This window comes from Anguilla anguilla, chromosome 13 (assembly GCF_013347855.1).
Source record: "Anguilla anguilla isolate fAngAng1 chromosome 13, fAngAng1.pri, whole genome shotgun sequence".
Taxonomy (NCBI): domain Eukaryota; kingdom Metazoa; phylum Chordata; class Actinopteri; order Anguilliformes; family Anguillidae; genus Anguilla; species Anguilla anguilla.
In genome coordinates, this window is record NC_049213.1 from 21,093,802 (window position 1) to 21,112,314 (window position 18,513).

Consider the following 18,513-nt stretch of genomic DNA (forward strand, 5'->3'; position numbering starts at 1 on the left):
TCAGTGTATTGTCTGCTGTTTCAGATCCAGAGGGATTATGGGAAGGATGGAGTGAATGTTCTACTGTCTGGGTGTCAGGTCAAGCAGGATCAATGCATTTCAAGGCTGAATAACATAAGGGAGATACCAATGCCACCTGCTGTTGACGTCTAGAAACTACCAAGCCTGTCGAACAAATCTGCACTTGATTATTCAAATACTTTCTGGTCGACCAATTTTCGCAAAAATCGATGTACACGGGGACTGCCATGACGAAATGAGTAGCACTGCAAATAATAATAATAATAATAATAATAATAATAATAATAATAAAAATAAAATTTAAAAAACGCTTTCACGAAACGAAGTAATGTATTTTGCAGTGCGTATTATATGAAACAGAACGCTGAGACATTATGAAATACGACGATTTGGGATGTCAAAACATATTTAGCCATAACGAAATGAGTTTGCAAACGTATTTTATCCGCATTCGCATTAACTACATTTGAAAATGTTCCAGTTTACTCATTCAGTATCAGCGATAATCGGACACCTTTATCAACCAACAAAATCGCTTTATTTATATATGCTGTGGTCACATAGTTGGTTACCATTGAGATGTATGCTTTTCTCACCACGAAATGGAAATCTAGTGGACGTACTTGTAATTTATGTGGTAGTTATCCACATCGAACTGTAAACGGAGAAGCACACGCAAGCAAGGTGTTACACTGTTTTTAGTCCGGGTAACTATATAGGGGAAAGGTCCCCGGCTACTTAGGCGGGGTGACACGAAAAGATAGTAGCTAGCTAATTTCACTACGGTTCACCTCTGGCAGTAATCGTTCTTCTGGCTCCGTTCATAAGATTGTTTGGAGTTAGCAGAAAGATATCCTGACTGTAGTTAATCCCTGAAGTAAATAAAATGGCAAAACAACCGCAACCTATCAGCCCTGGGAAGAACTTCTTCGCAGGGGGATTCGGTGGAGTCTGTCTGGTCTTCGCTGGACACCCTCTTGACACCATAAAGGTAGCTAGCCAAATTAGCTCCTAGTTTGTCGTGCTTTCTTTTTTGTATCGTTTGATTACTCTACGCTAGCTTGATAACAATGGACACATTTCATCCTGAGATACCACTCATTTCAGCTAACTTTCTTAGCGCTGGTAACCGTGCACTTAGTTTTTTTTAACTTTGCAATCTAATATACTGGGATGGCTAGTTCGGTTAAAAAACGCCCCATGCAGCGAACTAACTTCGGACTAATGTTTCATTGTGAAATACACCGTGGCAGCATAGTTACATATTCCCTATAACGTTAGCTAGTTAGATACTGAAACATCTCAAACCACTCAGTTAGTCAATTGGCTCGCTCAGGGTTAGTTATCCTATTACAAGTGTCGTGCACTGCAGATAAGCTTTGCAAATTGAAAGCTGTGTGGGTAGGATGAGAGGCATGTCAAACTTTTCTGACTGTAACCAGTCTAATTACTTTAAACTGTCCCGTACAGGGTATTCGTAGCAACACAAAACTAGCTGGCTAGTCAATTGGTATGGCGACCTTTGACACAGTGACTTCTGGTTTAGGTAGCTTGTGCTAGCAACAGTAATCGGTCTATAGGAAGCTAACCGGACTAATGAGAGGACTGTTAACAAGTCGCTTGTAGCAGCAAATTCCCAAAGGTACATGTATTCAAGAAGCAAATAGAAATATATTTTCTACCACTAGATGTTGGGTTTATTTCAGCCATATGCACTGAATTGATGTGTGTGGATCTAAATGGTTCAATAAATATTTTGGAGAAATAGTGTTTGGTACTGATGCCAATTTATACCTAAGTTAAAAAGCATCATCCCCCAACCCCGCACTTCAGCTCAGTCCTAGACTGTAAGATTCAAGTTTTAAATGTTTTTAAAAACTCTTTTTAAAATCCTGATGCACAAAATGGTGAGTGTGTTTGATTTATAAGTGTGCCAACTGAGAAACTGTGTGAGAGAGTTTAGCTGAGTGTTTCTCATAATGTGTGCATAATTCCACTCTTCTGTCTCTCAGGTCCGCTTGCAGACACAGCCCAAAGCTGTTCCTGGGCAGCCCCTTCTGTACTCCGGCACCTTCGATTGCTTTAAGAAGACCTTTGTTAAAGAGGTGGGGAAGAGTGGGGCAATGGGGAAGAGGGGGTGGAGCCAGGGGGTGGAGAAGGGGCAGAGCAGGCTCAGAAATGACAGCATGGGGAGAGCATGCTGTCTGGCGTGCTGAACTGGATTTGCCTGCATTTTAAATTGTGCTGTGTTTTGGGGACTTGAATTTTGGCACATGAGGTTTTTTATAGTATCAGTGGAGAAACAATTTAGTTTTTCTGTACTGTTTTTATTGTAGCTGTGCTGAGTGGACCCCCAAACTTGTGTATAACAATGGGCTGGACAAGTTCAGTTTGTGGAGCTTTCTTTATATACTCTATAAGCTTTTAAAAAATAATAATGAATAATTTTCTTTTTCTTTTCCTCCCTCTCAGGGATTTCTGGGCTTATATAAAGGAATGGCTGCTCCCATCATTGGAGTCACACCAATGTTTGCCATCTGTTTCTTTGGTTTCGGTCTTGGAAAGAAACTGCAACAGAAGCACCCGAATGATATCCTCACGTGAGTGTGTGTGTGTGTGCATAAGTGTGTGTGCATTTGTGTATTTATGCTTCTGGAACCACTTCTTCAATTAAATCGATTAAAGTGTAAGCACCACAAAATGGCATCCCCAAAGATATTAGACCAGTTCTTTTTAGTCTAGAGGATTCTCATTAAATTAAGCTGAAATTGTTTTTATTATGACAATTTGATCACTTCTAATGGTAAAACCCGAAGTCACACCAGAAATTTACATCTGTGATGCGTGACGTATGCACAGCATTGAAATATAGTCAGATGACTCTGACTCTTTTGGGTCTGTAGAAGAAATAATCGCTGATCCTGATAGACTACCACAATACAGCCTTTCAGGTTTGAGCGATCGGCGGTGGTGATCGGAGTCTTTTTAAAAATCTCAGTGTGCTCTACCTTGCACCAAGTTGAATGCTTATTAGACCTATGCACCTGTGTCCAGAAATTCCTTTGGGCATTTTAACGAAAGGCACAGCTCTTCACTGTTTTAACTAAACAGTAAACTGTAAAATGATACTAATTGTATTACTATGACTAATAATATTATTATTATTATTTTTATTGTAGTATTGTGATTGCATGTTTGCATGATTTAATGTTTGATGTGTCCATTTTTTAAAGACCTTTAGATGCATTAATGTTATCTGCTGTATTAATATGTAAACATATAACGGTTTAAATGTTATATCAATTACATATATACAGTTTTAGATGATGTATAAATGTTTTATGACCTTTTTCATAAATACATTAAGAACCAAATTAAGACAAAAATGGCTTTGTCCCAAACATAACAGAGAGAGCGGCATTATGGAGCTCACTGTATAAAGGTTTATATGTATGAATGTTAAATTAAAGCTTAGGTGTGTACGTGTGTTCTTTCTCAGGTATCCTCAGCTGTTTGCTGCAGGAATGTTATCAGGGGTTTTCACTACGGCCATCATGGCTCCTGGAGAGCGAATCAAGTGCCTGCTGCAGGTGAGACGTGTGTGTGCGCGCGTTTGTGTGCGTGCGTGCATGCATGTGTCTGTGTGTGTGTGCGCGTGTGTGTGTGTGTGTGTGTGTGTGTGTGTGCGTGTGTGCATGTGTGTGTGTTATGTGTGTGTGCACATGCTTTTCTATGACTGTGTGGGAAACTGTTTGTGTAACTGTGTGTGTACAGGTCCAGTCTGCTTCTAAGGAAGTGAAGTATGCTGGGCCAATGGATTGTGTGAAGCAGCTGTACAGAGAGAGTGGCATAAGAGGCGTTTACAAGGGAACCGCCCTCACCCTAATGAGAGGTATTGACCCACTCTGATACTGACCTACCCTAATTAGAGGTACAGACTCACCCTGATACTGACCTACCCTAATGAGAGGTACAGGCTCACTCTGATACTGACCTACCCTAATGAGAGGTACAGGCTCACTCTGATATTGACCTGCCCTAATGAGAAGTACAGACATACTCTGATACTGACCTACCCTAATGAGAGGTACAGACTCACCCTGATACTGACCTACCCTAATGAGAAGTACAGACTCACCCTGATACTGACCTACCCTAATGAGAAGTACAGACGCACTCTAATACTGACCTACCCTAATGAGAAGTACAGACTTACTCTGATACTGACCTACCCTAATGAGAGGTACAGACTCACCCTGATACTGACCTGCCCTAATGAGAAGTACAGACATACTCTGATACTGACCTACCCTAATGAGAAGTACAGACTTACTCTGATACTGACCTACCCTAATGAGAGGTACAGACTCACCCTGATACTGACCTACCCTAATGAGAGGTACAGACATGGCCTGATACTGACCTACCGTAATGAGAAGTACAGACGCACTCTAATACTGACCTACCCTAATGAGAAGTACAGACGCACTCTGATACTGACCTACCCTAATGAGAGGTACAGACGCACTCTAATACTGACCTACCGTAATGAGATGTACAGACTCACTCTAATGCTGACCTACCCTAATGAGAGGTACAGACTCACTCTGATACTGACCTACCCTAATGAGACTCACACTGCCACATTGTAATGAGACGTATCAAGTCACCTTAATCAGAGGTACTACCTGTGTTACTGTCTCTCACTGACTCGCCATAAAGAGATGTACTGACTCACATTGTTTAATTAACTTTTGTTTTGTGCAAAAACAATTTCCCAATGACTAAATTGTAAATTGTAATGAGAGGTACTGACTTACTGTGACATATAGAGGTTAATTTCACCAGTCATGCAGGCCATTTTGGTGGGGGTTTCCCTTCAACATACAAATGAAATTGGTCCTAAAATTGAGCACACTGCGGTTTCTGTGTTGCACTCTGAACAAAGTGAGATGAGACTAAGTAGCTACGGAATATGCCACACTGCCAGTTTTAGCTAATGTTGCACATGAGCGCTGCCCTTGACGATGGCTTGCCGTGAGCCGTATTCCCTGGCTAAATGCTGCAAAGTGCTGCTCCTTTTTGGGGTTTCGGACTCTGTGTGACTGGCGGCCGTCTCTGTTCCAGATGTACCAGCCAGTGGCATGTACTTCATGAGTTACGAGTGGCTGAAAAACATCCTCACTCCAGAGGGCCGCAGGTCAGTGTGTGTGTGTGTGTGTGTGTGTGTGGTTTTGTATGTGTGTGTGTGGGTTTTGCTTCCCCCCAGCTCAATGTTGAGTGTTCTGACAATAACACTATGTGCCTGCGTGTGCGCATGAACGTGTCAATTGCAGCCCCTCTGAGCTCAGTGTTCCTAGTATTCTGTTTGCTGGAGGAATGGCGGGAATCTTCAACTGGGCTGTGGCCATCCCCCCTGATGTGCTCAAGTCCCGCTTTCAAACAGGTATGTGTGCGTGTGGTCAGTGTATGTACTGTATATTTTGTTACATTAAAATTGCATAATTTTCTTATGTAATTATTTTTATTATGTAATTATATATATATATATATATATATATATATATTTATTAAATCGTTAAAGTAAACATTTGCAGTACTCACGTTACTGAAGCTACAATTTCATGGCCTAAAAGAGTATGAGCAGACCCAGCAGTATGAGTAGGCTTTTACACTTCATGCAGGTTTATCACAGTGAGCAGGGTTATGATTAGGCTTTGTGATATGTATAGTGAGTAGTGGTACAATGAGATTTAGTGCAGCAGTGTAGTATAATGGTTAGGGGGAGCTGGGCTTGTAGCTTGAAGTTATTGGTTAGATTCCCAGGTTGGGACCCTGCTGTTGTACTTTTGAGCGAGGCAGGATTAGCAGTAGCAACAGGAGTAATGGTATGTGTTCACATAATATGTGTACTGTACACCGTATTTGCTAAACACTTGCTGTAAATGCGGTGTTGCTTTCTGGAATCCCCAGCACCTGAGGGGAAGTATCCCCATGGCTTCCGGGACGTTCTGCGGGAACTTCTGAGGGAAGAGGGTGTGGCCTCCCTGTACAAGGGCTTCACTGCTGTAATGCTGAGGGCATTCCCAGCCAACGCAGTTAGTACCTGCAACACTCTCTCTCTCGCACACACTAATCGTGCATTATTTACACACTGCCTAAAGACCACTCAGAAATTACTCATCAGCCACACACAATCGTCACACACCTATCATAAACGGGGAAAAAAAAACACCACACACAGTATTCGCCAGCACACACAAACCACACATCCCCCAGGCATTACTTGTGCACTGCGCACACACTGCTCACTCTTTCAGTACATACACTTCTCATGTATTACTCACACCATTCACACCACACGTACCTTTCTCACCCACCACTAGCACATCGATCACACTCTGCTCATACCCTACCGTTTACACATGTACGCATTATTTATATACAGTAGACACAGGCACTTTTCCAAGTCAGTTAGGATTTAATTTGAGGTCCGGTGCTTTAGCAGGGAGCCCTGGAGACCATGCCCCTAAAGTTCCCTTTCTTTCCCTGCTCAGGCCTGCTTCCTAGGGTTTGAAGTTGCCATGAAGTTCCTCAACTGGGCCTTACCGAACCTGTGACCCAACATGCACCTCTCCGGAAGAGCTGGAAGCCGCACACATTTAGAAGTGACACCCAGTGCACACGTGCAGTACAGACACGCAATGCATACACACAGCATTGACACGCATGGTCCATGCATACATACATAACTGACACATGCAGTATACACATACAGAGCTGGCAGACAGTACCTGAATTCACAGTGATGGTGCACACATGCAGAACTAACAAGCATTCCCAACATTCACAGTGCCAGTACACACATACAACACTGACACATGCAGTAGTAGAGTAGCATACAATAAACACATCCGGTAATGACAAGCTGTTAACTTGAGCCAGTACTGACGCACACAGTGTGCACAGACCACATTTCACAGCAAGCAGCAGAGATGTACTCCCAACTGCATTTCTACTCTGGAATGATCACTTTGTTTTGCATTTTATTTGAGAAGGAATTTGTTTAAAAGCCATAAAGAGAACTGCAACATGTGCCTTACTTTTCTGAATGTCAGTCAGTCTAAGTAGGGAGCCAGTACCTTTCTGCGTGTGCGTGCGTGTGCGTGCGTGTGCGTGCGTGTGCATGCGTGTGTGCGTATGTGTGTGCATAGGTGTGTGCGTACGTGTGTGTTTGTGTGTGTGTGTACGTGTGTGTGTGTGTGTGTGTGTGTGTGTAGTTATAGTTATCATCATTTACTGCAAATCTTCACTGACCAATTAAACAAGAACATAAATCTAAATTGCTGGGGGAAATCATGAGATTCAGTTGGTTCAGTAGAATTTTAACCCACATACCACCCAAAACTTGAAGTTTTGAGTAACAGCTGATTCTATGTTTAAATAATTTATAAATAAACAAGCTAATGTACATAAATATCTTCAATGGATTTGTGTTTTCTGTCTTCATTAAAGCTTGTTTTCAGGGCATCATTGGTAGGGAGGTGGAGCTCATCTGGCCTGACAAAGATTTAGTATTGGTTTGTTTAGAAGGTTTATTTGACAATGATGAAAAGCTTGATCAGATTTTTGTTTAGCATAAAAAGTAATGAAATAATGGAAGGACATAAAAGTATAGGGTATTGCATCCTGCTTGAAGAGTGACAGAAGAGTGCAACATTATCTTTCTAGGAAACATGTGACAGTAACACAGTTGGGTAGTTGCATTTATTCCTGAGAATAAGCTGCGGCCAATATGGAACACACAAAAATGATTCCATTTTCTCAGTTTTTTTATACCAAACTTGCCTAATCTTTCTGTGTAATGCCGATTACTCATGACATAAATTTATACTTTTTGTCATTTAAAAATATATGGAATATTACAGTAATATGCTGTGTATTGTGTGCTAGTATCTGACCAAATGAAGTGCTTTCAGTACAGTAGTGCTGACATGATATAGCCCTATTGCAGTTATTTATTGAGTGGTAGTTATGTCAATTTTACAGAATGATGATTGCAATAACTTGTATTTTGTATTCTGTAACGTGAACTTCGTAGGAGAAATGAACGAGTTTTCACTGAATGTTCTATGGCAGTTTTTTTTTTGGTTAAAATATTTACAATCTGCTAAACAAGATATTCTTGGATTAAAAATTATATTTACAATCTGTTATAAGATGTTGATATTATTATCAGCAGCAAAACAACGAGAAGTGTAAAGGACCTAACCAGTCTCTTGTTCATCTTAATCAATGGATCATTGCCATCACCTGTTGAGGAAGGTACGAATGCATTGCGTTAAAATTATCACAATAATTTATCCAATTGGAAGACGCCAAATGGACGCCGGTCCCGGAACAAACTATAGCTATCCAATCAAGGTAAGTATTGTGGGGGGTCGCAGTGAAGCGGCCAATTGTTGCAGGGAAACTGGAATGATGCTGTAAGCTTCAATGGAGCATCTTGGGCGGGGTTTTTATAAGGAAGTTGATTCAGGAGGTTGTGTGCTATGTTGTCAAAAACACCGGTCATGTGAATGCGAGATATACGACCATCCCATTTCCATCGGCTGCATAACGTGCTAGATAAATCGTAGGTTTGATTATTACGATGCTTTGTTTAAGTGTTTTATCCTTTGCCCTCCTGCTTGCTTTGATACCAAGCGGTAGCGACGCATTAAATCAGGCAGAATGTGAAGGTGAGTTTACCACTATATTTATTTGCAGAAAACCTGACTACTTAGTTACTGTACATCATTTTATTCACTCTTGGATAATAGATAGGTAGCTATAGTAGGTATAGCTAGCAATCAAACTAGAATTGGCACGTGCTTGGCCATCTCACCGAAGCCCAGAGTTCAGGGAGCTAAATTATTGGCTATAGTTTTGCTTGGCCTTTCACAACCACATGCAAGGATATAGCAGCAGTTATGGCTCTGAAAACGATAGCAGAGGGGAGACAATATTGCTACGTATCAGATTCCTCATCCATGGATTAAAGACTTAAATAAGACACCCAGAATTGCTGGTTGGAATGCATTGGGTATTTTACTTTATTGGTTTCTAGGTATTAGCCAGCATGTGGTGGTGAAATAAGACTGGACAGAATGCTTGCACACTAACCAGTGCTTTTGTTGCTATTACAGTTTGTGTGAACTTCCTGGGGAGGTTTTATCAGTCTCTGAAAGACAGAAATGTGGAATTCAACAGTGCAGCTATTGAGAGGGAACTAGTGAAAATGTGCAAGGATGCCAAGGGGAAAGAAAACAGGCTGGTGAGTTTACTAAAATAAATTGTGTCAAATATTTTGGAGCCATTAAACTAATTTAGTAACTAACCCTTATCCAGAGCAACTTGTCAAAGAATATGAATTGATTTGCGTAATAGTGGCAGAGATCTTACTAACAACAATCCCAGACCAGGGAGTATATAAGTAACATCACCAAAGCACTGATGGAACTATGGTAATCAAGAACCAAAATACACATTTCTAATACATACCGATTACATTCATTGCACAAGCCTTAAGAAGAAAAATCTAAAACAATAAAGAATACCATAACCGTGAAGTCAGACAAAGTGGGGAAAAATACGGTAACCAATGGAGCCAGGCAAATGTCATGCTGACAAATGTCTTTACAGTGTTACTACATGGGAGCAACTACTGATGCAGCCACCAAAATAATAAATGAAGTCTCCAAACCTTTGAGCTACCACGTGCCAGTGGAGAAGGTGTGCGAGAAGCTAAAGAAGAAGGACAGTCAGATCTGTGAGCTTAAATACGGTAAGCCAAATACTACTTGCCTTTTTAAGTGTTGACCCACTATCTGAGGTTTCATCAGTGTCTGAAAGTAGTTGTTGTATTCAGCAGTTGGTAGGATTGGACAGAAATATATGAATCAAACCATGTGTGGGCAGGGACTGAAATGCCCGTTTCTGCGAGGGATGAGAGAAGGATCCAGTGTTTGTCAATGCTGAACACAGGATACAAGTGACGAAGGATGAGGACGGTGCTGAGTGACTTAGCTCTTAGCTCTTGTGACTGTGAGAGCACAACATATGATAATACTATAAGATATCCTAATTGGTGGATTATAATATTACCATCCTTGGTAATATTAAAAAAAAACATAAAACGTAAATGTAAAAAAACATAACCTTTAAATTGGGAAGCAATTGTTAATTGTTAACATTGAAAGTTCTGTCTCCCTACCATTGAAGCTGAACCATTCCAATTGATACAATTATTGAAAATTCATTAAGGGACGTGACCTAGAATACCATGACAGTAGATGTTCTGTACTGTTGTAAAGCACTGGAAAATCGTTTTACCAAGCAGGAACTCCTGTAGGTAAGAAGTGTGGGAACAGTGGAGCAGTGGTGAGTCTTTGGATTAATTTATCTTGGATTTGTATCTCTCCAGACAAACAAGTGGACTTAAACACTGTGGACTTGAGGAAGCTGAAGGTGAAGGACTTGAAGAATATTCTGGAGGAGTGGGGGGAGGTGTGTAAAGGCTGTGCGGAGAAGTCAGACTTCATCCGCAAGATCAATGAGCTCATGCCCAAGTACACCCCCACTGCAGCCAAAACACACACAGAACTTTGACTTACATGGAGGATCTTTGGGGTCGTGGCTGTGGGGGTGTTTTTAGACTTTTGATGCCTTGTGGACAGCCGTTCTTTACTAATTGTGTAAACATTTTAAATGTGAAGAGAAGAGGGCATGTGAAGAAACTGGATATGTAAATACTACTTTCAATCAAATGTATCTACAATGTACAGTAAGACCTGTTGTGTACTGAGGGTGAGACTTATTTTCTTATTTTTAAAGAAGAGATGTACTGGTGATGTGCCATAATAATTGTAATAATATGGAAAGACTTTTCTGTGACTGTCTTATAATGTTTTTCCAGTAATGTAATGTGTTGTCTCAGAATTTGATGTACCTGGTAATATAAAATGTGTATAAAAAGTGTGGTCACATGAATAATTTGACCTGCATAGTTTTACCTACCTATGCCATTGAAAGAAATATAATTAAAAACTAAATAAATAATGTATTTATATAATTCTATTTAACCTGGTTATTGGAAATGCATAAAATGTTTGGTTGTTCAATTCAGAATTTACTGTTTGGATGCTGTGTTGTCACAATTTGGATAAATGCAGATTATGTTTTAATTCTGTTGTGTTGATTAATGAAGGGTTTCGTTTATTTGTTTTGAATTTGAATTTAAGTATGTTGAACACATTAGCACAGATATATTAGACAAAGCTTCTGTTTGAATCTAATTGAGGAATACTGGCATATTGTCATTTTCCTCAGTAATATGTGTGGTTGACTAAAATGTTTGGTACAGTAAATGTTTTCTGACTGAAAATCTAATTTCATATACCTATTTTTTTAGCCTGTGTACAGTACAGAATTTCAAAATTAATTTCTCTTTGGGTGCCGTGATGTATGAATTAAAAAAATTAGTTCAACACCGATGTCAAATTTCCATGTCCTGTTCAATTGGATAAAATAAATATCATTAAGCCAAGAACAGATTAGGAAAAACGAACTGTTAAATTCTAAACGGTATTGGCTGTAAAATGCTAATATTTAAATTTCTCTTTGAAATGTTCTGTGACTGGTTGTTGAAAATGGTCTGACAGTAAAATTTGGAATCTTAGGAAACCAAAATGCACTTTCATTACATTGAAGTGTGTGTTTGAATTAGGCATAAATATACAATCTCTGTCCTTAATTTCTTCTTTGTGAGTACACAAAAAGGTCTAATATAATCATAGAGATATAGCTTACGAATCCTGAAATTCACCTTACATTAAACTAGTGCAGCCTGATAGCCCAGTTAATTATGCTGCATATGTTGGTCCAATCCTTTGTATAGAAGTGCAGTACATTTTCCCAGATGAAGCCAGCAAAGTACTAAAATGCTCACAGACATAAAGAAAACCATTTCAGCAGCTCTTATTTCATCGTTTTTTAGACCTTTTCATATTTATTTTGGTCTTGTGACTACCTTGAAATTTACATTTTATATTTTAAAAATTGCAGTTGTTTGTTTTCATTTTAATTTCATTATGGTTTAGCTGTATTTATGTTGGTTTCATCTTGTATTATCATGTCATGGATTGATTCCGTTTTAACAATTAGTAATGCTGTACATAGTTATTGGCTATCTTTTTATTTGTGACCAATACGTATGCTGTGAATGCAACTGTGTTAAATAAAATTTTATCTGTGCCAAGATTAACAAGAGAGGTCATGGTTTCTTGAAGGATTAGTTAAGAGTCCATTTCTTTGTGTAACCCATATCATAGGTTGGCCCAGATAAAGTTGTGCGCACACTGTGCCAATTACATATTTTTACATTTTGAAAAGAGAAAAGGAGAATATTTGTTTTAGCTACGTTTTCCACTGCAAGGTGCTGACAGTACACAGTTTTAAAGTAGCCTACTTGCCAGGACTATACTGCAGCCCAAGAAAGCCAAGGTAGCTTATCCCAGAAGTGAAGCTAATTAATCTGAAACTAGGTTTCTTAAAAACATGGACAATCTGTTCCATTGAGCTATCTGCATTACACCCATATCAAACATATAATTTTAAAAAATTAAGTACATTTCAGTAAATATAGTTCTTGTCACATTGCGCATGACGTCACCAGTCTCTGAACACATTGACGCAAGCTCCTCCCACTGGAGGAGCGCGCACATTCCTATTGTCCAAGATGGCGGCCTAGATACAGGCTTGCTAGTGTTTATGCTATTGCATATTTTTCTCCCTTTACATTTTAATTTCAAAAACGTGTTGTGACCAACATGCATGCTTCAGTTTGATTCGAGTAATCGTTTATGTGAAACGGCGACGAAGAGGGACAGCAATTGCGAACAAAACGGACCCTTTTTGCAATCGCAAGCAAAAAAGTTTGAGCATCATTAAAAAAGAAATGAAGAGACAGGCCGAGCGGGACTCGAGTCCTGCAAGAGGAATTGCAAAACGGATAAGGGAGAGAGAACGAGACCGTGGTGGAAATCGTAGGGATGACGGTCCGCCTACACCACTGGCTGCACTGTTAGCCGACAGCCGAAATTATCACAAGCGCCAGGTGCGCAGCAGGAGTAGAGAACGCGAAAAGCCCTGGCCAAGGGAGGAGCGAGGCGCGGTTGGAGAGCTCCATCATCGCCAACACCATCACGACCTCGGTCTCATCGGACGCCCCTCACTGAGGACAACCGCAGTGCCCCCAAAAACAAGCAAAGCTGCAGCAGAACTCCTTAACACCCGCGGAGCCCGCGGTCTGGAGTACAAAACTTTAATCATTAGTAACCTAGGCTCGCAGCTGTCCGATGAGCATGTGGAAGACGGACTGTTTCACGAGTTTAAAAAGTTCGGAGATGTCAGCGTTAAGCTCTCCCACACTCCGGAGCTAGGTCGCGTTGCCTACGTGAATTTCAGACATGCCGACGACGCGAAAGAAGCCCGCCACTCCAAAGCCAGGTTAGTGCTGTACGACCGTCCTCTTAAAGTTGAACCCATGTACCTCAGACGCCGTAGCTGCACGCCACCCGATGTGGGATACGTGCCTGCACTAGGGGTTTACAACTACCGGCAAAGGTCCCTTTCTCCGGTGCCTGGAGCCAGCAACATCAGGGACGTTCGAACTAGGCATTATGCTGTTGAGGGACAAGGGGTGAGCCGGGAACGGGAGAGGGTTTTGGATTACTATAACTTGTTAGAAGACAGGGGGCGGGGCCATACGTATCAACCAACGCCAGAAGATGAATTGAAGCCTGAGGACGACCAGAGGGCAACCAGGAACTTGTTTATTGGCAACCTTGATCACAGTGTGTCTGAGGTGGAGCTCAGGAGAAGCTTTGAGAAGTATGGGATCATCGATGAGGTAGTCATCAAGCGGCCGTCGCGGGGCCAGGGCGGGGCCTACGCTTTCCTCAAGTTTCAGAACCTGGACATGGCGCACAGGGCTAAAGTAGCCATGCAAGGTTGTGTCGTCGGCGGCAACCCGGTGAAGATCGGCTATGGCAAGGCAAACCCCACCACGCGGCTGTGGGTGGGAGGTCTGGGGCCCGGCACGTCTTTAGCTGTGCTCGCCCGGGAGTTTGACCGCTTTGGCAGCATCCGCACCGTGGACTACGCCAAGGGCGACTCTTGCGCCTACATCCAGTACGAGAGCCTGGACGCTGCCCAGGCCGCCTGCGCCCAGATGCGGGGCTTCCCCTTGGGGGGCCCGGAACGGCGTCTGCGTGTGGACTTCGCCAGGGCGGAGGAGGCGCGGGCCTACCCGCCGCAGCAGCAGCTCCAGCCCCCTGCCGGTCCGCCCCAGCCGCACTACGACCTGCTCCCCGAGGCCTACGGCCAGCGCCGCAGCCTGGAGAGGGAGCCCAGAGCCCCCCGCGAACGCAGCCCCGTCCGCGGCCTGTTTGCCGACCGCGACAGGGACAGGGAGAGGGAGCGGGACAGGGAGCGGGGTCTGGCGGACAGAGAGTGGACCAGCCCCTCTAAGAGCCTGGAGCGCCGGGGCAACCCAGAGCCGCTGGGCCGAGGGCGAGGCAGGAGCCGGAGCTCCAGCAGGGAACGCTGGGCCAAGGAGCGGGAGGAGAGGCGCAAGCGCAGGAGCCTGTCGGGCGAGCGGCAGCAGCCAGAGAGGGGCCGGGTCAGAGGGCGGGGGGCGGGGCCATCCTCACCCACGTCTTTGGACTGCAGCCCCAACAGACCGCGAGGGAGAGCCGGTGAGCCGCCCGCTGAGCCCCCCAGTCAGCCTGCCCCCCCACCCTGCCCTGAGGAAGTGGAGCAGGAGCCCCGTCGCAACCATGGCGATCGTAAAACGGACGTGCAGGTGGTGGAGGAGGACAAGGGGGGGCAGGAGCATGGGGAGAAGCCCCCGGCCGACAACGGCGGGAAGCCAAGCACCCTGTTGGAGTACACGGAGACCCTGACGCGGGTGTGGCAGGGCCCGCTGGTGCTGAAGAACAGCTGGTTCCCCACCAACATGTACATGCTGGAGGGGGGCCCCGCCTTCCTGCGCTCCGTCATGAGGGAGAGCCACACCCAGGGGGGCGGGGTCAGCCAGCTGAAGATCGCCCAGCGCCTGCGGATGGACCAGCCCAGGCTGGACGAGGTGACCCGGCGGATTAAGCTGGGCGGGCCGGACGGCTACGCCGTGCTGCTGGCCGTGCAGGGTCCCGTCGACAGGGCCACGCCCCCTCCTGAACCAGGCCTGCAGAGGAGGCTCCTGCGGAACCTGGTCACCTACCTCAGGAACAAGCAGGCCGCCGGCGTGATCGGCCTGCCCCTAGGGGGCGCCAAAGAGCATGAGACGGGCGCCATGCTGTACGCCTTTCCGCCCGGCGAGTTCTCCCAGCTCTACTTGCAGGCGGTGCTCAGGACCCTGGGTAAACTGGAGGAGGAGCACCTGGTGATCATCATCGTGAAAGACTTGGTCTGAGGGTCTTAGCTTAGCCTTTCTGTTCTTGCTTTTCTGCTGATTGGTTGAGAGGAGCAGTCGGGTGTCGGGGTGAGGCGGTGGAGTGTACTGGGGTGAGGGAGTGCATATCTGGCAATTCGGTTAGAGGGGCAGGGTCCTGCAAGTGCTGCTAAATTTTGCATAACGAACATGAGTTAGGATTGCTATGGGAGAGCATTCCTAAAATCAAGCTTTAAGATATTGATCAGTTGTACTCAATAGAGCAAATACGGTTGTCTTTTGTACTTTTAAAATATATACATGTAACAGCACTACCAGAGTTAATGTTGTTTACACTTTGGAAGTCTTTTTTTCCCCCCCAAACGTTTCAGGCAGGGAGAATCTTAACAGATTTTTGATCCCTCTTCCTAATGATCCAGTTTAATGGATGAAAATATCACTGATGTGCGAAGGTAAAGATTCTTTTTTTGTCTTCCTTCCTTCCTGTGTAATTTGCCTTACTGTTTGTCAGTTTCAGCGGCAGTTGTATGGATTTTAGACTAAATGGTGTTTGATTCCTTTTTTTTTTTAAGACAGATGGAATGTGTTTTAAAAAACTGCAGGTATGATGGGTCTTTGAAGCAGTGTTCAACAGACTTAATTTTATATTTTTGTATTTCTGTCTTATTTAAATGAGAGAAGTGTAGTATGAGGATAGGTTTGAATGGACATAACTACCTCAGCACTGATCACACCTACTAGAAATACTCTACATCGCCAGCATCAAGCAGTGTAATTGTTTGAGCCCCCCACCCCCCCCCCCCAGCTCTATGCTAAGATATTTCCAAGGGGCACATATTCTTCTAAGCTGAAACATTTAGGAGTCCACTCGTGCATCCCAATTAGTAGATGTGCTTCTTGGTAATTAGTATTTTTCCAGTTAACAAACATTCATTTGGAGGTGCAAATGGTTCTAAAGTAGGAGCTCTGTAGAGCCCTGTTGAGGGTGAATTCTGTTATACAATGCATTTGGGGAACAGTAGACACTAAAAAAAGGGAATAATGCTACATACATGGTACTATTACACTACAATAAATGTAGCATGTCAGTTTTGTACTTTGAATATTGTAAATTCTAGACGACTGTTGTTATGAATTTCTGTACAGTGAAAGGTGAATGAACACTAAGGTCTTGGGTTCTTTTGCGGACCATCTGTGTTTTTTCAACTTTTGTCATTCCTCTGCCCCTTAGCGATTGTGTGTGTGATGTAGCAAAGCAACTACTTTGAACTTTGAAACTGGAGGAAACCATTTCCTTACAGATGTTGTGGCCATGGTAGAAAGAGGTCAGTTAGCTGTCAGAATTAATTACAAATGTTGGACTACCAATACAAGAAACAATATGTAAAATGTCCTTTGACTCTATTTGAAGCTGTTCATGTTTGCAAAGGGTTTTTTTAATGAGAACTAACACTTGTGCCCTTTGCTATTTGCACAAAAAATGGAAACCACTTCCTTGTTACATATCACATTAGAATTGTAATGTGACCAGAGAGAATGTCTCCTCTTTTACCCGTTTTTTAAATACTAAAACAAGCTTATACTTGTATTTTTTTTGTATTTTAACTATGTATGCTGTATCAGACCATCAGTAAAATAATTCATGTTTTGATTTTTATCTCTTGTTTTGTTTATTTTTTCTTGCATGCCTTTAGTATCAGTAGATAAATTACAGTACATCACTTCAGGTATCACATTGATGTGATATTTTAAAAATCCTTGGTTAGAGCTTTAACGAATTACTAATATCTACCGACATTAGTCTAGTCCTGTCTCCATAGATACCTGAGGATTCTGCTTTTGGAACAATGTGTAAAGGCGAAAATAGTAACCAGGCAACTAGACTTCGCAAGTGTTGGTATGGAAAGAAAACCGAAGAAATGTTGTTCTGTCTCTGTCTGGAGTACCAGATGCCACCACTAAGGGTCAGTATAGCCAAAGATTCCGAATAACCTTTAGGATATAACACACGGTAGCTGTTTATCCCTGCAGGATTCAATGGGAAGTGTCTAAGCAAAAGTGTCCAAGGCCTTATCTGAAGCTGCACACTGTGTGAATTAAACAGTGAACTCAATGGTTTGTATTTCATGTCCTGAGATTGATTTACACGAATAGACAGGATGGACCTGAAAAGATTGAGGTACTGGTGGAGCCCATAATGCCCAGCCTAATTGACTGTGGGAAAGATTGTTGGCTACAAGGCTGGGCATTGTCCTGGTTGTGTTCACCGTTTGAAAGTGTTCACTCAAATAGTTATTTAGCAATTGCAGATATTTAATCACTTAAAGTTTAGCATTAGTCTCTTTCACATTGCTCAACTAGGCGGTTGTGAACAAAGATTTAATCATTTTATTTCAAACAGGTGGTCTTGACGCATCTTCACTGCACACACCAGATCGGTTCGGTTTCCTTCACTGCAGGATTAAGCCATCCCTCTGCTTTCGTGACAGGTCGTCTCTCAGCGCTCGGAGTGGCAGGGCACTTAATTGATTTGGCTGTTTGTAAGGAGACGGCGAATCTGCGGGTGCTCGTCTTGTAGTGTTTATAAGGTTTTCGTGCTTCTGTCCTGGGGGGTTTTGTTCAATATATGCGCAGGGAGAGAGCCGTGGAAATGTGCATGCGTTTTCGGCGCGTTACATCAAAACATTAATTGAAACTTATGCACTCCCACACAGCATTGCCTCCTGGTGTACGTCTTCTCTAGCTTCATATCATCACGTGCTATTTCTTTGTGTGTTCAGTCTTTAAACCGGTGACCTTGGAACGATATCCACAGTCGCACAGATTATCTCGATGTGCAAATCAAGCATTCTCCAAAAGTGTCGGAACTTAGTGTTGGTGAATGCTAATTGCTAAAATAATACGCATATGCAATTTATAGCTACCTCATATATTAAAACTAGACTATTTAAAAGTGTATTTTACTTCCAGATATGTAAAAATGTCTTGCGTTCTTGTGC

The 18,513-nt window shown here is 42.9% G+C and overlaps 3 protein-coding genes across 3 annotated transcripts; all 3 read left to right on the forward strand.

Annotated features, from left to right (window-relative positions):
- Positions 1-707: 707 nt before the first annotated feature.
- slc25a20 (solute carrier family 25 member 20) lies at positions 708-7,507 on the forward strand. The gene is made up of 9 exons (XM_035386807.1): positions 708-1,012; positions 2,034-2,126; positions 2,494-2,621; positions 3,521-3,611; positions 3,796-3,913; positions 5,149-5,221; positions 5,358-5,467; positions 5,995-6,119; positions 6,579-7,507. The coding sequence occupies exons 1-9, from the start codon at positions 908-910 to the stop codon at positions 6,639-6,641; spliced, it is 906 nt and encodes a 301-aa protein (XP_035242698.1). The 5' UTR covers positions 708-907; the 3' UTR covers positions 6,642-7,507.
- Positions 7,508-8,513: 1,006 nt separating this feature from the next.
- LOC118210804 (mesencephalic astrocyte-derived neurotrophic factor-like) lies at positions 8,514-12,325 on the forward strand. The gene is made up of 4 exons (XM_035387249.1): positions 8,514-8,762; positions 9,210-9,337; positions 9,706-9,847; positions 10,487-12,325. The coding sequence occupies exons 1-4, from the start codon at positions 8,675-8,677 to the stop codon at positions 10,669-10,671; spliced, it is 543 nt and encodes a 180-aa protein (XP_035243140.1). The 5' UTR covers positions 8,514-8,674; the 3' UTR covers positions 10,672-12,325.
- A 457-nt stretch (positions 12,326-12,782) lies between these two features.
- On the forward strand, positions 12,783-17,171 carry LOC118210500 (putative RNA-binding protein 15B). The gene has a single exon (XM_035386710.1). It carries the CDS (start codon positions 13,019-13,021, stop codon positions 15,533-15,535), a length of 2,517 nt encoding a protein of 838 aa, XP_035242601.1. The 5' UTR covers positions 12,783-13,018; the 3' UTR covers positions 15,536-17,171.
- Positions 17,172-18,513: the final 1,342 nt, after the last annotated feature.